Raw genomic sequence first — 15,998 nt, 5'->3', positions numbered from 1 at the left:
CTATCTTTGTAATAGCTCTGCCCACAATATCCTGGCTGTAGTTAATCATTAGGCAATATGGTGTAGATATGCAGATGCAGTTGCTGCTTCCACAACACTTCTCCGGCCTCTGCTTTTGGTTGCACGCTTGCAGTCAGAAAGAATCTTTGTACTTAGACAGAGTTAGACAGATGGAGTCTGCACGCAGATCTGAGAGATTCAGAGTGGAGAGGGATGTGCTTGATGAACTGAAACTGGAAGAGGTAACACAGAGGAAATCACATGCTGATATCCACTCTTCTTTAAGTGAGCAGCTAAAGAATGCCTTAAGGTAAGGTCCTAAAGAATACCTACCAGCAGCTCTACAGCACAAAGATTTTCACAGTTCTTCTTCTTGAATTCTTCAAATTCCTCCCAGATGCAACATACATTACCTCAAGCAAAGTATAGTGAGGAGACTGCCTGTGTTATACTGGCTCCCCAAGTACTCAGTCTGGGACTACGGCATGCCAGACCTCATCTCCGGGATTAGTGTGGGTATAATGCACCTGCCACAAGGTATGGGAATATTTTAGTATGACTTGCCAGTTGTATTCAAATAGCATAGCTCCTTAAACATACCTGTCCGTCAGCTGGTGTAAGAAAACATCTGTCATCTACAGGTATGGCATATGCATTACTGGCTTCTTTACCTCCTGTATTTGGCCTCTACTCATCGCTCTACCCAGCACTGGTCTACTTCTTTTTTGGAACATCACGCCATGTTTCCATAGGTAGTGATGCAAATGGGAGACATACACTGTGCCATGGCAGCTGTGGTAACTGTTGTAATCACACGAGTTGCTATGTTTTATTGTGTTCAGGGACATTTACGGTGCTGAGCATCATGGTGGGTAGTGTGACAGAAAGACTTGCTCCGGATGTAGATTTCCAGAAAGCGAATGGGACCAACATCACTGCAGAGGTAGATGTGACTGCCAGGGACTCATACAGGGTGCAAGTGGCAGCAGCTACTACTGTGCTTGGAGGACTTATTCAGGTTTGCAAACCTGGAACATCTCAGAAAACAATAACACCCTATTTTGCTATTACAGCTGCATTAACACATACGTACTGAAAATATCGCATTTACAGGTGCTACTGGGTGTGGTAAAGTTTGGATTTGTGGGGACATATTTGTCTGAACCTCTGGTGCGAGCTTACACAACAGCTGCAGCAGCCCATGCTGTGGTGGCACAACTGAAGTACATCTTTGGAGTTTCCCCTACGCGGTTTAGTGGTCCGCTGTCATTGGTGTATGTGAGTACTATGAAGTATTGTAAGTAAGTGCTCTCTGTGTTTCTGTTAATAAAACAGTCCTGACCTTATTCTTTTACATGTGTTGGAACAACTTGAGTGTATGTGTTAAATCGCAGCATTGACACTCACAGAGGAGCTGCATACATACTCTCACCTAAGTAGCACAAATGCTTTTAGGACTTTGTCTCTTTCATTTAGACATCTTTTATGCATTTTTAATGATTGTACTGATTTGACACATCCTAATCTGTTTTTGTTGCAGAGTACTAAAGCATATATTGGAAAAAGTATTTAAAAGTACTGAGTGGTTCCAGAGTTAACTACAAGGCATGTGATAATCTGAAATCAGTTATCTGTCATAGTTTGATTTCTACCTATGCAGGAAACACGGCTTGTTAAAGACACCATTCTGAGCAAAATCAGTACAATGTCACTTTTATGTCACTTTATATAACTTCATATAACTTTATAAAAAATTTACAGACTCTGAAGGATGTTTGCTCTTCGCTGCCAAACACTCATCTTCCCACACTGCTGGTCAGCGTTGTGACTATAGTGCTTCTAATTGCAGCCAAGGAGCTCAACTCATTTCTCAGTTCAAAGCTGCCAGTTCCCATCCCAGTGGAGCTTATCACCGTAAGTTGACCGGAGGAGACCCTCTCTGGCTGCTCTTTCGGTTATCACCTCTGTGCTCTGTGCTGATGCAGCGGTGCTGAAAAAGCACAGACACAGTGGAAAAGAGCAGCTGAATCAGCAGCACCGTAGGGGCCTCTCTCTTTTTGCACTTCATGGCAAAAGATTATGGCTAATAATTAAGTGCACATCATCTATTTAGTCATACGAATGACTGAATTTTACTGATTGATTTTTAAGGTAGACATGTGCTGCGAAATTTAGCTTTGCACCTTTATGTTTGTGACATTCGTGTTTGCTGTGATCATTTTAGATTGTGGCAGGGACACTGATATCCTCCTATGCCCACTTGAACACCAACTACACAATTTCAGTTGTTGGAGAAATTCCTAGTGGGTATGCATTTAACTTTATCTTCTACTGCTGTCATTTTGCTTAAGTCATTTTTCGAGCATGTTAGAACTAACTGGTTTCCTTCATATCCCCCACCTGTGCACCAGTTTAAGTTCCCCCAGTGTGCCAGATGTGAATCTTTTCGGAGAAGTCATCGGTGATGCTTTTGCACTGGCCATTGTTGGATACGCCATAACTATTTCCCTTGGCAAAACATTTGCACTAAAACATGGATACAAGGTGGACAGTAACCAGGTGAATAAGACCTCACAACAAATAATCCATGACTTTTTCTACATTCAGTAAAACTCTGTTATTTTCATCTTTTTCTCTCCAAATTGTGTGTCTTTGTCTCCACCCTGTCACAGGAGCTTGTGGCGCTGGGTCTGAGTAATACAGTTGGAGGCTTCTTTCAGTGCTTCTCTGTCTGCTCCTCTATGTCTCGAAGTCTAATACAAGACACAACTGGGGTCAAAACACAAGTGAGTGAGCACCTGAAGTTAAAACTTTACACAGAGGCAGCCTAGAAACAAGTGTTACATCACAAGCCAAAGACATTCCAAAAAAGCGCTGCATGTGCGAGAGCTGTACAGCAAACTGGCTACAAATATGTCCCAGTTGAGTACCTTAATTTAAAAAATAAAGAATAGTAAACCAGAAATTTGACATTTATGGTGTTTAGTTATTATGCAAACCCAAAGCTAAATGGAGACAAGAAGCAATCAAATAGTTGTTTGGGGACTGCTAAATGTTAGGAATATATGTATTAGACACATGCTGTCATATCTTTGTGTTGTTTGTGCAGATGGCTGGAGTTGCCTCATCTCTAATTGTGTTAGTGATCATACTTAAACTTGGGACACTGTTCCAGGAACTGCCAAAGGTCAGATTGCGCTATGACCTGCCTGTCTTTACTGTTTTTATGATGCTTTACAGATTTTCTGGCATTTCTGACCATATTCCTGACTATTCTTGTTGCTTTAGGCCGTCCTATCAGCAGTTGTGTTTGTAAATTTGAAAGGGATGTTCAAGCAGTACTATGACATCATTACACTGTGGAGGAGCAGCAAGATCGACCTGGTGAGAGGATAACGAATTGTGATCGTGTATCATTTTAAATCATATTTAAATGTAGTTACAGAGTTTCACAATAATTGTCACAGGAACGGGATAATGCAGTGTAACCCTGTGTCTCATAGGTGGTTTGGTTGGTCACCTGGGTATCAACATTGCTCCTCAATCTGGACCTGGGTCTGGCAGCATCTGTCACCTTTGCAGTGTTTACGGTTATCTTCAGGACTCAGCTGTAAGACACCTCTCACCTAATCATAGCAATTCACTCTGCAGTCTGTCAGTCATGCTGTTTGTGAGATGCAGCATTAGGGACAAGATGTTAGACTGCAGGATTTGCCAGATTAGACAAATTGGCTGTATGCAAACATAATGTGCACATACATTAAGTGTTTTTATTTCTTTTCTCAGGCCGACATACTCTGTTCTGGGAAATATTCCAGGTACAGAGCTCTATGTGGATATAGAAATGCACAGAGAGGTGAGACAGAAAGGCATGAGTAAAAGCTTGTCTCCCTTGACTGCCAAATAATTAATGATGTCTCTGTGTTTGACAGGCGAGAGGGATTCCAGGTGTTACTATATTCCGCTCGTCTGCAACAGTTTATTTCGCCAATGCTGATCTCTACCTGGAAGCCCTGAAAGAAAAGGTCTGTAAGAATGATATCAAGCCCACGACTGCAACTTGTGACTTTATCTCTTGAATAGTCTGATCATTCACTATTTTCTTGATCAATAATTAAATCGTCTTGCACAGTGGAAAAAGAAATGCATCACCAAAATGACCTTGCCAGTCCCAATTCCAATCATTTATTATCACACATGACAAAAGCAGTTTGAGAACATAAAACCAGACAATTACAGATCCCTACCCTTTTTTGTGAGCATTTGTGTTATCCTCATCCTATATTTTATTCTTCTTCTTCCTGTTTTCAGAGTGGCCTTAACATCAGCAAAATGATTATCTACAAAAGGAGGCAGGAGGCTAAACAGAAACGAAGAGAAAGACGGGCTGAGAGACGGGCAAAGAGGCAGGCCAAGAGAGAAGTAATGTTCAGTATCTTATTCTCCTTTCAGCTGCTCTCTTTCGGGGTCACTGCAGCATCTCTTCTCGCCCACTGCATCTTCCTCTCTTGTGCAAACCACATATATGTCATCTCTCACCACATCCAAAAGCCTCCTTTTTGGGCCTTTTTTCTTTTTCTCCTGCCTGGCAGCTCCACCTCAACAACCTTTTCCCAGTTTACCCAGTATATGTCCTCTACATAATATGAGTCACACAGATGCGAAAGAGTGCAGGCAGGATGGAGATGAATGTCAGAGGTGATTTGAGACAGAAGGTCAGCAGAAAAAGTGAGAAGGAAGGTTTAAGACGTAGTGAAACATGCTATGATGCACGGTTTGGAGCTGACAGAAAAGACAGGAGGCTGAACACAGTGTTGAGGATGGAGGTGCCAGGCAGAAGAAAAAGAGGAAGCTCCATGGATATACTGAAGGAGGACATGCAGAGGGTTGGTGTAATAGAAGAGGATGCTGCAGGTAGGGTGAGATGGAGACAGATGATCCACTGTGGTGACCTCTAAAGGGAGCAGTCGAAAGAATAATGAAAGATGTGGGCCATCAGTAGCCCAAGTCCTCTAAACCTAAAACCTTCACAGCTATATTAACAATAATTTCCTTTATATCCAACTCCTAAGAGACGAGCACAGAGGGCAGCTAGACAACTTTCAGAGTTCTCTCTGGAGGAAGAGGGTGGCTGTTGGAGAGACACATCCATAGACGGGACCGTTATAGTGGAGGACGAGCAGGGTGGGACTGAGAGGGAAAATGGGACAGTGTTTGTCATCCCAACCACTCCCCGAACACCAGACGGTAGATGGGAATACCTCAAAGGAGGAGATCCAGATTGCACCAGCTTAGGATGGATGTCTGAGCTGCAGGATGGGGACACCACCACTCTGGGCTCAAGCAGTGAGGACACCTTGAGCCAGGATCTTGAGCGAATGTCTCTGGGTTCCCTGGGCAAATGGACCTGGGATATTCATTCCATCATTCTTGACCTCTCCACAGCTAACTTCATTGACACAGTGGCTATCAAGACCATGAAAAATGTAAGTGATAAGCAGGCAATTATTTCATGAGTGAAATACCCACACATTTTATGCTGTTTTAAAAGCTTGGGACAAAACCATAAGACTTTAAGATAATTCAGGGAAAAAGGGTTGTTTTTAAATAGCAATGTCAAATATAGACACAGAGCAGCATACTTTTTGAATGCCGGTGTTTAAAATTTTCTGAAACAGATTCATAGCTTGTCACAGCAAAATTGACCCTGAAGATCCATTCTGGTATAAATTATTGAAATAACAGAGGTTTATTATATCGACAGATTTTCCAGGACTTCAGTGAGATTGATGTAGATGTCTACATGGCTGGTTGTCAAGGTAAGTGAATACTGCTGCTGCAGGTGTATTGTGCTGCACTTTATGGTGGTGATAATTCACTCATAGACTCTTTTGTTTGCAGCCTCTGTGGTGGAACAATTAGAGCATGGTGACTTCTTCTCTGAGAAAATAACAAAGAGACGTCTTTTTGCCTCCGTACACGACGCTGTGCTCCACTGTCTAAACCACCGTGGAGCGACAACCATCCCAAGATATGAGCCGTCAGTGGTACGTCCAGCCAACATTCAGGTTTCATTTTCAAACGCAACTTTCATCTGTCTGGGTATGGATATGTTACGGCTGACGATTAAATATTTAAAACACTTTTTTGATTACAGGAGCTGCATACCAGCACGAAACTTTAAGGCCTTCATGCAAACACGTGGAAAAACGTTGAGTAGAAGGAATAATGAATTTATGCAATATCAATTTATTACTTTCTGAGCTATCCCACTGTGTGATAAGGGTGTCTCCTTCATTTTCATACAGTTTTTTTTTAATTTAACTTATATAAAAGAAAGACTAGTGTTCAAGACAGAAGAGCTCACTTTATTTTATTCAATGTGGGAGAGTGAGAGTGCATTCAAAAATAAATACATAATAAATAAAATGAAATCTGGAAGATATCTTGTGCATTTCATGTATTGTGCATTCCACGTGGAAAAGGTACCGATGAATTCAAGGGAGAAAAACAAAGGCAACATGCATCACACTGACAGTGTGTGAGCCTATTTTTTGGTAATGGCAGCAATAAGAAGGTAGACCACTGAAAGGTTTTTGTTTTCAGTTTTCAAGTGCAATTGTTGCACATCTGACGCATGCAAAGAAAAGCTTTTAAAATTGCAACTCCTTGACTGTGTTTCTAGTGCAATACTTCTAACACACGAGGTTTTGGTAGATAAAAATAACAGGATAGCGATATCCAAGCAAAAAAATATAACAACAAAACATCTCTTTACTGTTGCATAAACCCACTGTGACCTCATTCCCTGAATAAATCTTGTCCTTACATACTGGCCACAAACGGTGTTACCAAAAACATTGTGCACAGGACTGAGGAAGGCTGGGATTTCTTATTTGTATTATTTGGCAGATAAGCTACAAGTCTTGATGGATGCTAGGACTCTGTATTCCTGTGTTCATAGTCAGATCTTCATCATCATCTTCTTCCTCTTCTGGCTGTTGTAACACCAACTGCTGATAGCGAGTCTGCCTCTGGTAATCCGGATCAATGTTGATCCATTTATTGGCAACCCACTTAGTGCCATGGGTGACCATACAACCTCCATGCAGAGCGTATTCGTCCTGTTCCCCCACCCAACCTAATGAGAAAAAATGTGTTTTTTTTCCTTTGACTAAAAACATCCTTTAACTATTTTAATTAAAAAATCAAATTTACATTAACATACTGACACTTTGGTGGCAACCAGAGCAGTTCAGATTAGATTTATCACTGTATTAACATGAATTTTTAAATCTACGTTATTAGGCTCCAAAACAACAGTTCTAATATTTTCTTGATCTCATTTAACTTTTAATTGCGTAAACAATTTGATCAACTATCAGGACTGTACAGATGTCCATTATTTTTTCATCTACTTCTACCTATTGACACCAAAGTCAAAGTCAACTGTGGTAAAGACATTCATGAATCCCTGACACTGTATCTACTGTATTCTTCACTTTGATCTAACATCACCATGAGATATATGTCTCCCATATATGTTTCTATGACAACAAACCAACCAATCATATACCAGAGTTAACCATCAGTATCAACAGCCTCTATTCACTGTTTAGTCTCAAAAGTTTGCAAATCTAACATTGTAAACATGTTAACACTGTTGGTATGCACTAATTTCCAAGAAATACTGAGTCTATGTAAGCTCTTAGGATGGATTTTTAGGCTTATTCAACACTTACTAAGATTATGAATTTCTTTTCATAGAAAAAAAAAGCAAATTACACATCGAGACTCATTCGCTAATGTGCACAGAAACTTTTTCACCCTGCACAAAATTACTGGATTCACAAATGTGTGCACTGTCCAATTTTTTTCACATCACATGCAAATGTTTGGGAATTTGAATCTATTTAAATCAACAGTCCAGTGGAATCTGCATACTATGTGTATATTACGAATTTCCCTTTATATGGAAACATGTTTATCTTGACGTGAGTAGGTGAAAGCGGGACAATGCTGTAAGATAGAAGCTTGCACTAAGGCAACAAAGAAGCTTGGACATCAAAGTTAAGGAAAAAACATTAACCAATAACAAAAAATATTAATTTGATTACTTAATCAATCATTATTAGTAAGGTAGTAGTAAAAATAGTAAGTAGTAGTATTTTTAAGATGTATATTTAAATTCTGCGAGACCAGATCATTGTCATTTGTTAATATTATGGTCTTAGCCATTTCTAAATTTGTTCAGAGAGTGGAAAACAAAATCAGGTACAAAAACTACAAATTTATGTACCTGCACTGGTTATGAATGAGGTCATTCATACAAATTGTATTTGAATGTTGGTACACAATCTGTGTACTGGAAATACGTAATGAAAATAATACGCAGTTTGGTTTGCTGCGTTTTCTTTTTGCTTTTTTACTGGAAATTTGTCTTTCGTTTACCCACCTCTTCCATCAGAAAGGTAGTTGTACCAGAAAACAGCGGTCCCTTTGGTCGGCTTCACCCTCAGGTTACTTTTGTCACAATTCCTTCTGGTGTCCAAAAGATCCACGTCATTGTGTATGAGAGACTGAAACACATGTTCAAAATCAGTCACATAGCTTGTCTGATGTCATACTCGTGCAGTTGCTGACATATGTGTGAGTCGCCACAGTTATGAAACACATGCGCAGAATGTACACAATACGTTTGCAGGACACTTTGCACACATTTCCTGACCATTTTCCTGACTATTACGCACCACTTCATCATAGGTCCTGTTGTCTGCCACTGGGAATGCGGTCTCCCCGCCCCCATCAACAGAATTCAGGTAGAAGAGAACTGTGATGTACCTAAGTGTGCAACACAGATTTAAATTGACACACACATGTATAGTGCAAGCAAACAGCACACAAACACACACACAAACAACAAGCGTGCACAATTTTTTGCAAGATAATGTTGAGTCACACAAACTAGCATGCCAGCTGTCACAATGGAGCAACAGTGAGTAGTTCAGTAATGATGTCAGACAGATGAATTCATATGTGAACAAACGTGGATATATTTGTTAAGAAGTGCTGCTTCTAGCTTCTCACCTGCAAGACGTTTCAAAAGGAGTAGAAGCATTTGCAGCAAGGCGTGTGTGTGTACAGGCTGTTTCAGGGTAGACCGGGCCACTGTCGTGGTGGGCATGGTAATGTCCCCCCTCCTCATAGCGAACCACCTGAAGAGGTTCACTAAGATCCACTAACGTGGGTGGGAGTCGAGTGAGGCGAATCACCCTTTGACAAGTGAAAGGAAACGTTTTAAATAAATGTAAGCACAGGATGAATCCCAGTAACGGTTTGTCTTTCTTACCTCTCTTTGATGTCTTGGAGGACCTGGTGTGCTCCTTTGCCCTGGTACAACCACGTGTGTCTGCTGTTTCTCACCAGCTGACTCCTTTTCACCCCGCGCTGCAACAGGAAGCGCTGGAAAGCATCGTTGCTCAGAAGCCTGAACTCTTCTAGACTCAGCAAACCTACCCAAAGTATGAGGATGCACAGTCATATGAACATTTTCTAGCTCGTAGAACATCCTGCAACAGCAATAACTTGAAGCAATTGTTTTCTGCAGTGTCTCACATTGTTGCGGCAGAATTCTCTACACTCTTCTTAGTAATGTAGCTTCAGTTAACTGAGGTTTGTTGCAACTTGTTGCAACTTTTGCACAGCTCTCCTGAGGCCTCTGTTACCTCCAGACCCTCTGAACTTTGACTGAACGATTACAAGATCTTAATTCTTTTCTTTAACAGCCGTCCTTTTGCAGATTTGTTGGTGTAAGTGAGATCATTGTCCTGTTGCATGACTCAGTATCAGCCAAGCTTTAGCTTTGGACAGATGGCCTCACATTAACACATCTGTCATGGTTCATAGTAAAGTAAAGTAAAATTTTATTTATATAGCACCTTTCAAGATAAAATCACAAAGTGCTTTACAGAGGCAGAAAACAGACATTAAAATCTAAAACAAAACAAAATCAACCAAAAGCGAGTTTAAACAGATAGGTTTTTAACTGCTTTTTAAAAGACATGACTGAGTCCACAGATCTCAAACTCAAAGGGAGCGAGAACATAAAGAGTCTGGGAGCCACTGATACATGGGTTTGGGTCGATGACCCACTGTGTTGAGCTTTGTGGGTTTAGTGAAGTGGTTTATGTTCTAGTTCTGAACAGTTTCATCCTTATCCATTTTTCTATTACAGTTCCTTGGTTGATGTTAGTCCCTTTTGTGATCCCTGTCTCCCGAGTCATGTCCCTGTGTTCTGTCTCCATGTCTGTCTGCATTCCCTGTCTAGTTAATACAGCTGTAGTGTGGCTCTGTGTGCTTTCCCCTTTCCTGTTCCCATGTTTCTCTCTCTACGTTCCATCCCTTTGTCTCCTCAGTCCCAGGGTCAAGTTCACATGTCTTAGTCTGAGTCTGTTTGTGTGTGTTGCTGATATTTCCTGTCTTACTTTGTCTCTTGTCCAGTGTGCATTATGTATAGATTTCTGTCTCGTTAGTCAGATTTAGTTCACCTGTGATCCATCTCCCTAATTACCTCTTATGTGTATTTATCTCTCATTTTTCTCAGTTCCCTGTTTTGTCCTTATCATACATGCCCTAATGTTATAGCTATCTGTTAGTCAGCATTAGTTCCTTCCAGTTTGTTTTTTTCTAGCGCTAGCTCTATTCTGCTCTGCTTTATATTTTGTTAAATCAGCCTTTTGCCAGTTAATAAAGATGTATTTTCAGATAAGTCTGTCTGCCGAGTCCTGCACTTGGGTCCACATGCTGCCTGTCGCAAACCTTCCCATGACAACACCTGAATACTCCAAATCTGCTAAAACTTCTGCTTGTACAGAGATGGTTAGACTTGCTGATGATCACTCGTGGTGTGATTGAGACACGGCGGGTCCATAGATCGTTGTTCAGACCCAAATTTAATACACGCGGCTGCAGCTCTCAGCTGGCAGCCGCACATTCATCACACCACATTCCACACAACTTGCAGACGCACGGATTGTGATTCCGGATGTCATGCAGGTGCGTCTGCACGGCACCGCAAACCACGCCCCACCACATCACTTAATCAACACATCTGATTGGCAGCACTTTTCTGCTAGTTACACTCTTTAATTCCTCTTTAACTCTTTTATGTTTAAATAGAGCTCAATATTTGATTAAGATTCTTATCACATCATTGTTACTAGCATGGACATATAGCACTGAAACTTGCTTGAAAACGTTGTACTGGAAAAGAAATTAAATGTATAGCAGAAGGTAAGTAAGTTTAGTTGCCACCTAAAATCTTTTCAAAATTATCCATAAATGCATTGTTTATGTAAGGAGGTAGTTACTGTGGCCCTGAGAGCTCAAAAGCACTGCAGCCTATGAAAATAACAGCAAATCATGTGAAGGGCTGCACTCAAACACGTGAGATAAAGATGCAAGGTAAAGTAAATTCTCAATGGAAAATCAGAATACACATTACCTTGCATCTTTTTTACAAGGTCTTGGTGGAAATGATTAATTAAGTTAATTTCTTACCATTGCCATCCTTGTCAGCTTTGAGCCCAGCATAAATTTCTCGCAGATTCTCTGGTGTGAGCCAGATGCCATCTCTCACTCGAGAATGAGTCAGTATCTGGAGGAGTCATAGTGTTTAAGATGGAATGAGTAAGAGACCTCTGAAGCAAAAAGTAACAAAAAAATACTTCAGGTTGCGCACTATGCCTCTCAGTCCACAAACTGACATACACCTCATGGAGCTGCAATTGTCCATCCTGGTTGATATCTAGAAGGTTAAAGATCTCCTCTGGGCTGAGATTGAGCTCCCTGGCCAGCTCCTCCTGACCATCTTGTACCATTAACTGGCTCTCCATTAGACCCTTCAGCTGGGCAAGCTGCATCACCACACGGCACTCATCCTCAGACAGAAAACCCGGGATCTCTGCAGAAACACAAAAAGTAAGAAACACTACGGAGGAAATTAAGACAGCATTATCTGTCTGATTCTTCATCTTCTCTTTTTAAACTAATGGGATAGCTTAGAAAGTGTGGTAGGAAGGATCATCTACCAATTGGTTAAGAAGGTCAGTCAGAAGGTTGATGGATGGAGCCCCATAATTCAAAGAATCCTTGAGCAAGAACCCTGAATTTCCTGCATTAAATAGTAGTATGTACATGAATGTTAGAAAACAGTGGTTAGGTATAGATAAAAGCACTGTATGAGTGTGAATGTGATTGGGTGAATGAGACCAGAGTCCTCAAATTGAGTAGAATAATGCCATTCAAGTACCACTCTATAATGTCAGGCTACATTCCTCAGGCTGGAATTTAACCAGTTGTTGACTGATTTAAAAGATGGACTTGTTGACTTTTGGAAATTCTGAATATTGCGTCTCACATTTTCAAAATTTACTTGATTAAAGAAAAAACCACAGCTATCAGATTAATTTAAATTTCAAATATTGTCAAACCAAAGTTCAGTTAGTGTCCAGCTAACCTACAGCAAATCTTCTTATATCAACCTTGAGTCAGCTCTTTAAAATCTGCAGGAAATCGCATTACTTATAAAAACAAAACATGTGAATAGATCAGGAAGCAATCCAAATGACTACAGGCCTACATTTCACCCACTTCATAATACTTGCAAAGCATTCCCACTGCATGCTGTGCACTGATGCATTATGTTTTTCAGGTACAGATGCATTTCTGCCCTTTACCCAGTCAGCTGTGAGACCCTAATTGCATCCCATGTGCAATGGACCGACTTTGTATAGAGTAGTTGCCTTAGGACTTACTTGCCTATTTTATGAGGTCCTAGATGTAGCACAATAATCAGCCCAGTCTGGGTTATGTTAAGGTAAAGTAGCCAAGTGTAAGCTGCAGCACTTCTTTTTTTATTCTCCTTTTGGGCATCTGAGGCAGATCTTCATTTTTATCTTCTTTTAGCTACGTGGCTGTGCAGCCTCTTACCAAAAAGAAGCGGTTTCAGGCTCAAAGTCCTCATCTCGTGAAGTCTCCCTGACACCAGTGACACCTTCTGGACATGTCCCACCTGAAAGGGAAATCAAAGGCGTGTGAGAGGATGACAGAAGGAGCGATGCATCATCATCATCCTCAAGTACTCACCCTAACTCACCCTTATTCCCTCTATCCGTGGCAGAGAAATATCGAGCTGAAGCTCGTCTTTCGATGGCGGACGTCGCGACTCGGGGCGCTGGTGGCCGCTGCTGGGAGCATCACGACTTCGGTTCGCGTCTTCCTGCCCACTGTTGTAGTGCACGTAGAAAAGCAGCGCGATCACGTTAATGATGTAAACATGAAAAAACACCATCACTACCACAAAGTAGGAGCGGGAGCACACGCTGCTCTTGTGGCAGGAGAGGCGCTCGCACGGCTGACGAAGCGGCAAGGTCGCGCTCCCGGACGGAGTCGTGTCCTCAGCAGCAGCATCTTGGGTTTCCTGGTTGTCAGTCATCTTGGCTGGAGGAGTTGTTGGGTCCTTGGCAGCCAAGGTCCATCTGTTTAATCAGGCGACGAGATAAACCTTTTATGTGTCCCCAGAAGTAGCAGATGTGCCGAGTGACAGATGTCTAGTTTGATTACATTTAAAAAGAGAGAAAATCCCTAAAGAGCTCCAGTTTTCTTTTTTCTTCCCCTGGAGAAAATTAACCAAAATCCTTGCGCATTTTGAAAAAAAAAGATGCCTGATTTTTCGCGGCGAAAATACAGCTCTTCTTTTCTGAGCCTAGAAGTCAGCTATGAGCGGAATTGTGTATGTTTTATTGTGCAGATAGCAGCGCTGCAGCCTCGGACAGTCTTGTTTACACTGCAGCACTTCCAGTCAGCAAAGCGCACTGCGCATCCCAAAGCACTGCGAAACTCATCTCACACACGCGGTCCGTAAAGCTGACCCCGCATCGACTGAAACCGACGAAATCCGTCAACAACAAAAAAGAAAAAAAATCAGCTTTATTTCGACTGCAAATAAGAAATCTGCGATCTTATTTACACGCCGTAACAGCAACTCCCCGCTGACAGCAACAGCATGTGCAGTGTGCAATGCTGACCTCTGGCGACCTCCGGCAATAACACGTCCCCGTCTTTAAGATCTACACACAGTGCGGGGCAGGGCTTCTGCTTACAAAAGGTCCAGCGTTTATTTGCTCGTCTCAATGTGTTAGGTGGCTAAATGTTGAATGTATTGTAATGGTTTTAATAAAGTTTTGTTTTGAATGGACTGTCATTTATCCAACACTTGGATGTCTGATCAAGCAATCATCCCAACTTATTTAGGATAAGATGCTCAGTTTTCCAAAAAATAATTAAGTAAAAAAATAAGTAATACGAACATTTATTGAACATTCTAATAATTAATGTATTGAATGAATGGATATTTAGCTTTTGTACTTATGCACAACTAGTCACTTCCTGCTGCCATCTTTGTTTGGTTCAAAGAGCTACAACCTGGAGAGCAGGTAAGTTTGTCTTTATTGTGCACCCAGCTCAGTATTTCTGCTCCAGGTTAATAGAGAAGTTTTAAAAGTCAAAGGAGCTTGCAAAGAAAAGCGTCTGGACTTCTTTAAGATACTTGAAGACGTTTCACCTCTCATCCGAGAAGCTTCTTCAGTTCTAAGGTCAAATGGTGGAGAGTCCCAGGTATAAACCTAGTTGGAGTAACCCCCCACAGAGGGACAAAAGGACCCCCTGATGATCCTCTAATCGCCTGAGCCAAGGTGTGAAACTGGGTGTGGGTCCCAATCAGCGTTTCAGCCAGAGTTTCATATATATATATATATATATATATATATATATATATATATATATATATATATATATATATATATATATATATATATATATAGCACCACCAAGGCTGGAGACGGAGCAATACTGGAAGAGCATATGGGAGAAGGATGCAACCCATAACGGCAATGCTCAGTGGCTAGAGGATCTGAGGGCAGACCACAGCGACCTCCCTGAACAGGGTCCAGTAACCATCACAGTGGCAGATATCCAAGAAAGGGTCTCCAGTATGAAGAGTTGGACAGCACCAGGGCCCGACATGGTTCACGCCTACTGGCTGAAGAAGCTAACTGCACTCCACGAGCGTCTGGCAGCACAAATGAACCAGCTGCTAGTTAACGAGAGACACCCGGAATGGCTAACTGAAGGCCGGACGGTCCTGATCCCCAAGGACCCCAAGAAGGGACCGGTCCCCTCCAACTACCGACCAATAACCTGCCTCAGTACTACATGGAAGCTCCTGTCAGGCATCATATCGGCTAAGATGAACAGGCACATGGGTCAATACATGAGCGGGACACAGAAAGGAATTGGCAAGAATACCAGAGGCGCAAAACACCAGCTACTGGTAGACAGAACAATCAGCCGAGACTGCAAGACCAGACTGACCAACCTGTGCACTGCCTGGATTGATTACAAGAAGGCCTATGACTCAATGCCCCACAGCTGGATACTGGAATGCCTAGAATTGTACAAGATCAATGGGACCCTAAGAGCCTTCATCAGGAACTCAATGGGGATGTGGCGTACAACACTAGAGGCCAACTCCAAGCCCATAGCACAAGTCACCATCAAGTGCGGGATCTACCAAGGAGATGCTCTGTCCCCACTGCTGTTCTGCATAGGCCTGAACCCCCTCAGTGAGATCATTAACAAGACTGGCTACGGATACCGACTACGGAACGGAGCAGTTGTCAGCCACCTCCTGTACATGGATGACATCAAGCTGTATGCCAAGAGTGAACGAGACATCGATTCACTGATCCACACTACCAGGCTATACAGCAATGACATTGGAATGTCGTTCGGACTGGAGAAGTGTAGTCGGATGGTAACAAAGAGAGGGAAGGTAGTCAGAACTGAGGGGATTGAACTACCAGAAGGCAACATTGCAGACATAGAGGACAGTTACAAGTACTTGGGGATCCCGCAGGCAAATGGGAACCATGAAGAGG

General features: G+C 41.9%; 2 protein-coding genes across 2 annotated transcripts; one reads left to right on the top strand and one right to left on the bottom strand.

Annotated features, from left to right (window-relative positions):
- Positions 1-170: 170 nt before the first annotated feature.
- On the top strand, positions 171-6,368 carry slc26a6l1 (solute carrier family 26 member 6, like 1). Its single transcript, XM_085274210.1, has 19 exons — positions 171-310; positions 398-537; positions 642-752; positions 843-1,018; positions 1,114-1,278; positions 1,762-1,914; positions 2,225-2,307; positions 2,412-2,559; positions 2,673-2,786; positions 3,110-3,187; positions 3,289-3,384; positions 3,504-3,610; positions 3,787-3,856; positions 3,933-4,025; positions 4,312-4,422; positions 5,073-5,486; positions 5,765-5,819; positions 5,902-6,047; positions 6,158-6,368. The coding sequence occupies exons 1-19, from the start codon at positions 171-173 to the stop codon at positions 6,182-6,184; spliced, it is 2,427 nt and encodes an 808-aa protein (XP_085130336.1). The 3' UTR covers positions 6,185-6,368.
- p4htmb (prolyl 4-hydroxylase, transmembrane b) lies at positions 4,186-14,111 on the bottom strand. Its single transcript, XM_085274207.1, has 9 exons — positions 13,157-14,111; positions 12,991-13,072; positions 11,772-11,962; positions 11,560-11,656; positions 9,350-9,512; positions 9,088-9,273; positions 8,751-8,841; positions 8,456-8,579; positions 4,186-7,141 (listed from the first exon to the last, which is right to left on the bottom strand). Exons 1-9 carry the CDS (start codon positions 13,493-13,495, stop codon positions 6,918-6,920), a joined length of 1,497 nt encoding a protein of 498 aa, XP_085130333.1. The 5' UTR covers positions 13,496-14,111; the 3' UTR covers positions 4,186-6,917.
- Between the last annotated feature and the right edge of the window lie 1,887 nt (positions 14,112-15,998).

The sequence above is a fragment of the Mchenga conophoros genome, linkage group LG5, assembly GCF_057382185.1.
Source record: "Mchenga conophoros isolate Kocher_MC1m ecotype Shallow Benthic linkage group LG5, M_conophoros_male_GT1.1, whole genome shotgun sequence".
Taxonomy (NCBI): Eukaryota; Metazoa; Chordata; class Actinopteri; order Cichliformes; family Cichlidae; genus Mchenga; species Mchenga conophoros.
This window is presented reverse-complemented; position numbering and strand designations above follow the sequence as displayed.

Coding starts and splice junctions, on each gene's coding strand:
- p4htmb (XM_085274207.1), bottom strand. CDS start 13,495: ATGACTGACAACCAGGAAACCCAAGATGCTGCTGCTGAGGACACGACT. Junction 8,842..9,087: donor CCTTTTGAAACGTCTTGCAG/GTGAGAAGCTAG, acceptor TTGCACACTTAG/GTACATCACAGTTCTCTTCT. Junction 8,580..8,750: donor ACAGGACCTATGATGAAGTG/GTGCGTAATAGT, acceptor CATGTGTTTCAG/TCTCTCATACACAATGACGT.
- slc26a6l1 (XM_085274210.1), top strand. CDS start 171: ATGGAGTCTGCACGCAGATCTGAGAGATTCAGAGTGGAGAGGGATGTG. Junction 311..397: donor CAGCTAAAGAATGCCTTAAG/GTAAGGTCCTAA, acceptor AATTCCTCCCAG/ATGCAACATACATTACCTCA. Junction 4,423..5,072: donor AGAGGCAGGCCAAGAGAGAA/GTAATGTTCAGT, acceptor CCAACTCCTAAG/AGACGAGCACAGAGGGCAGC.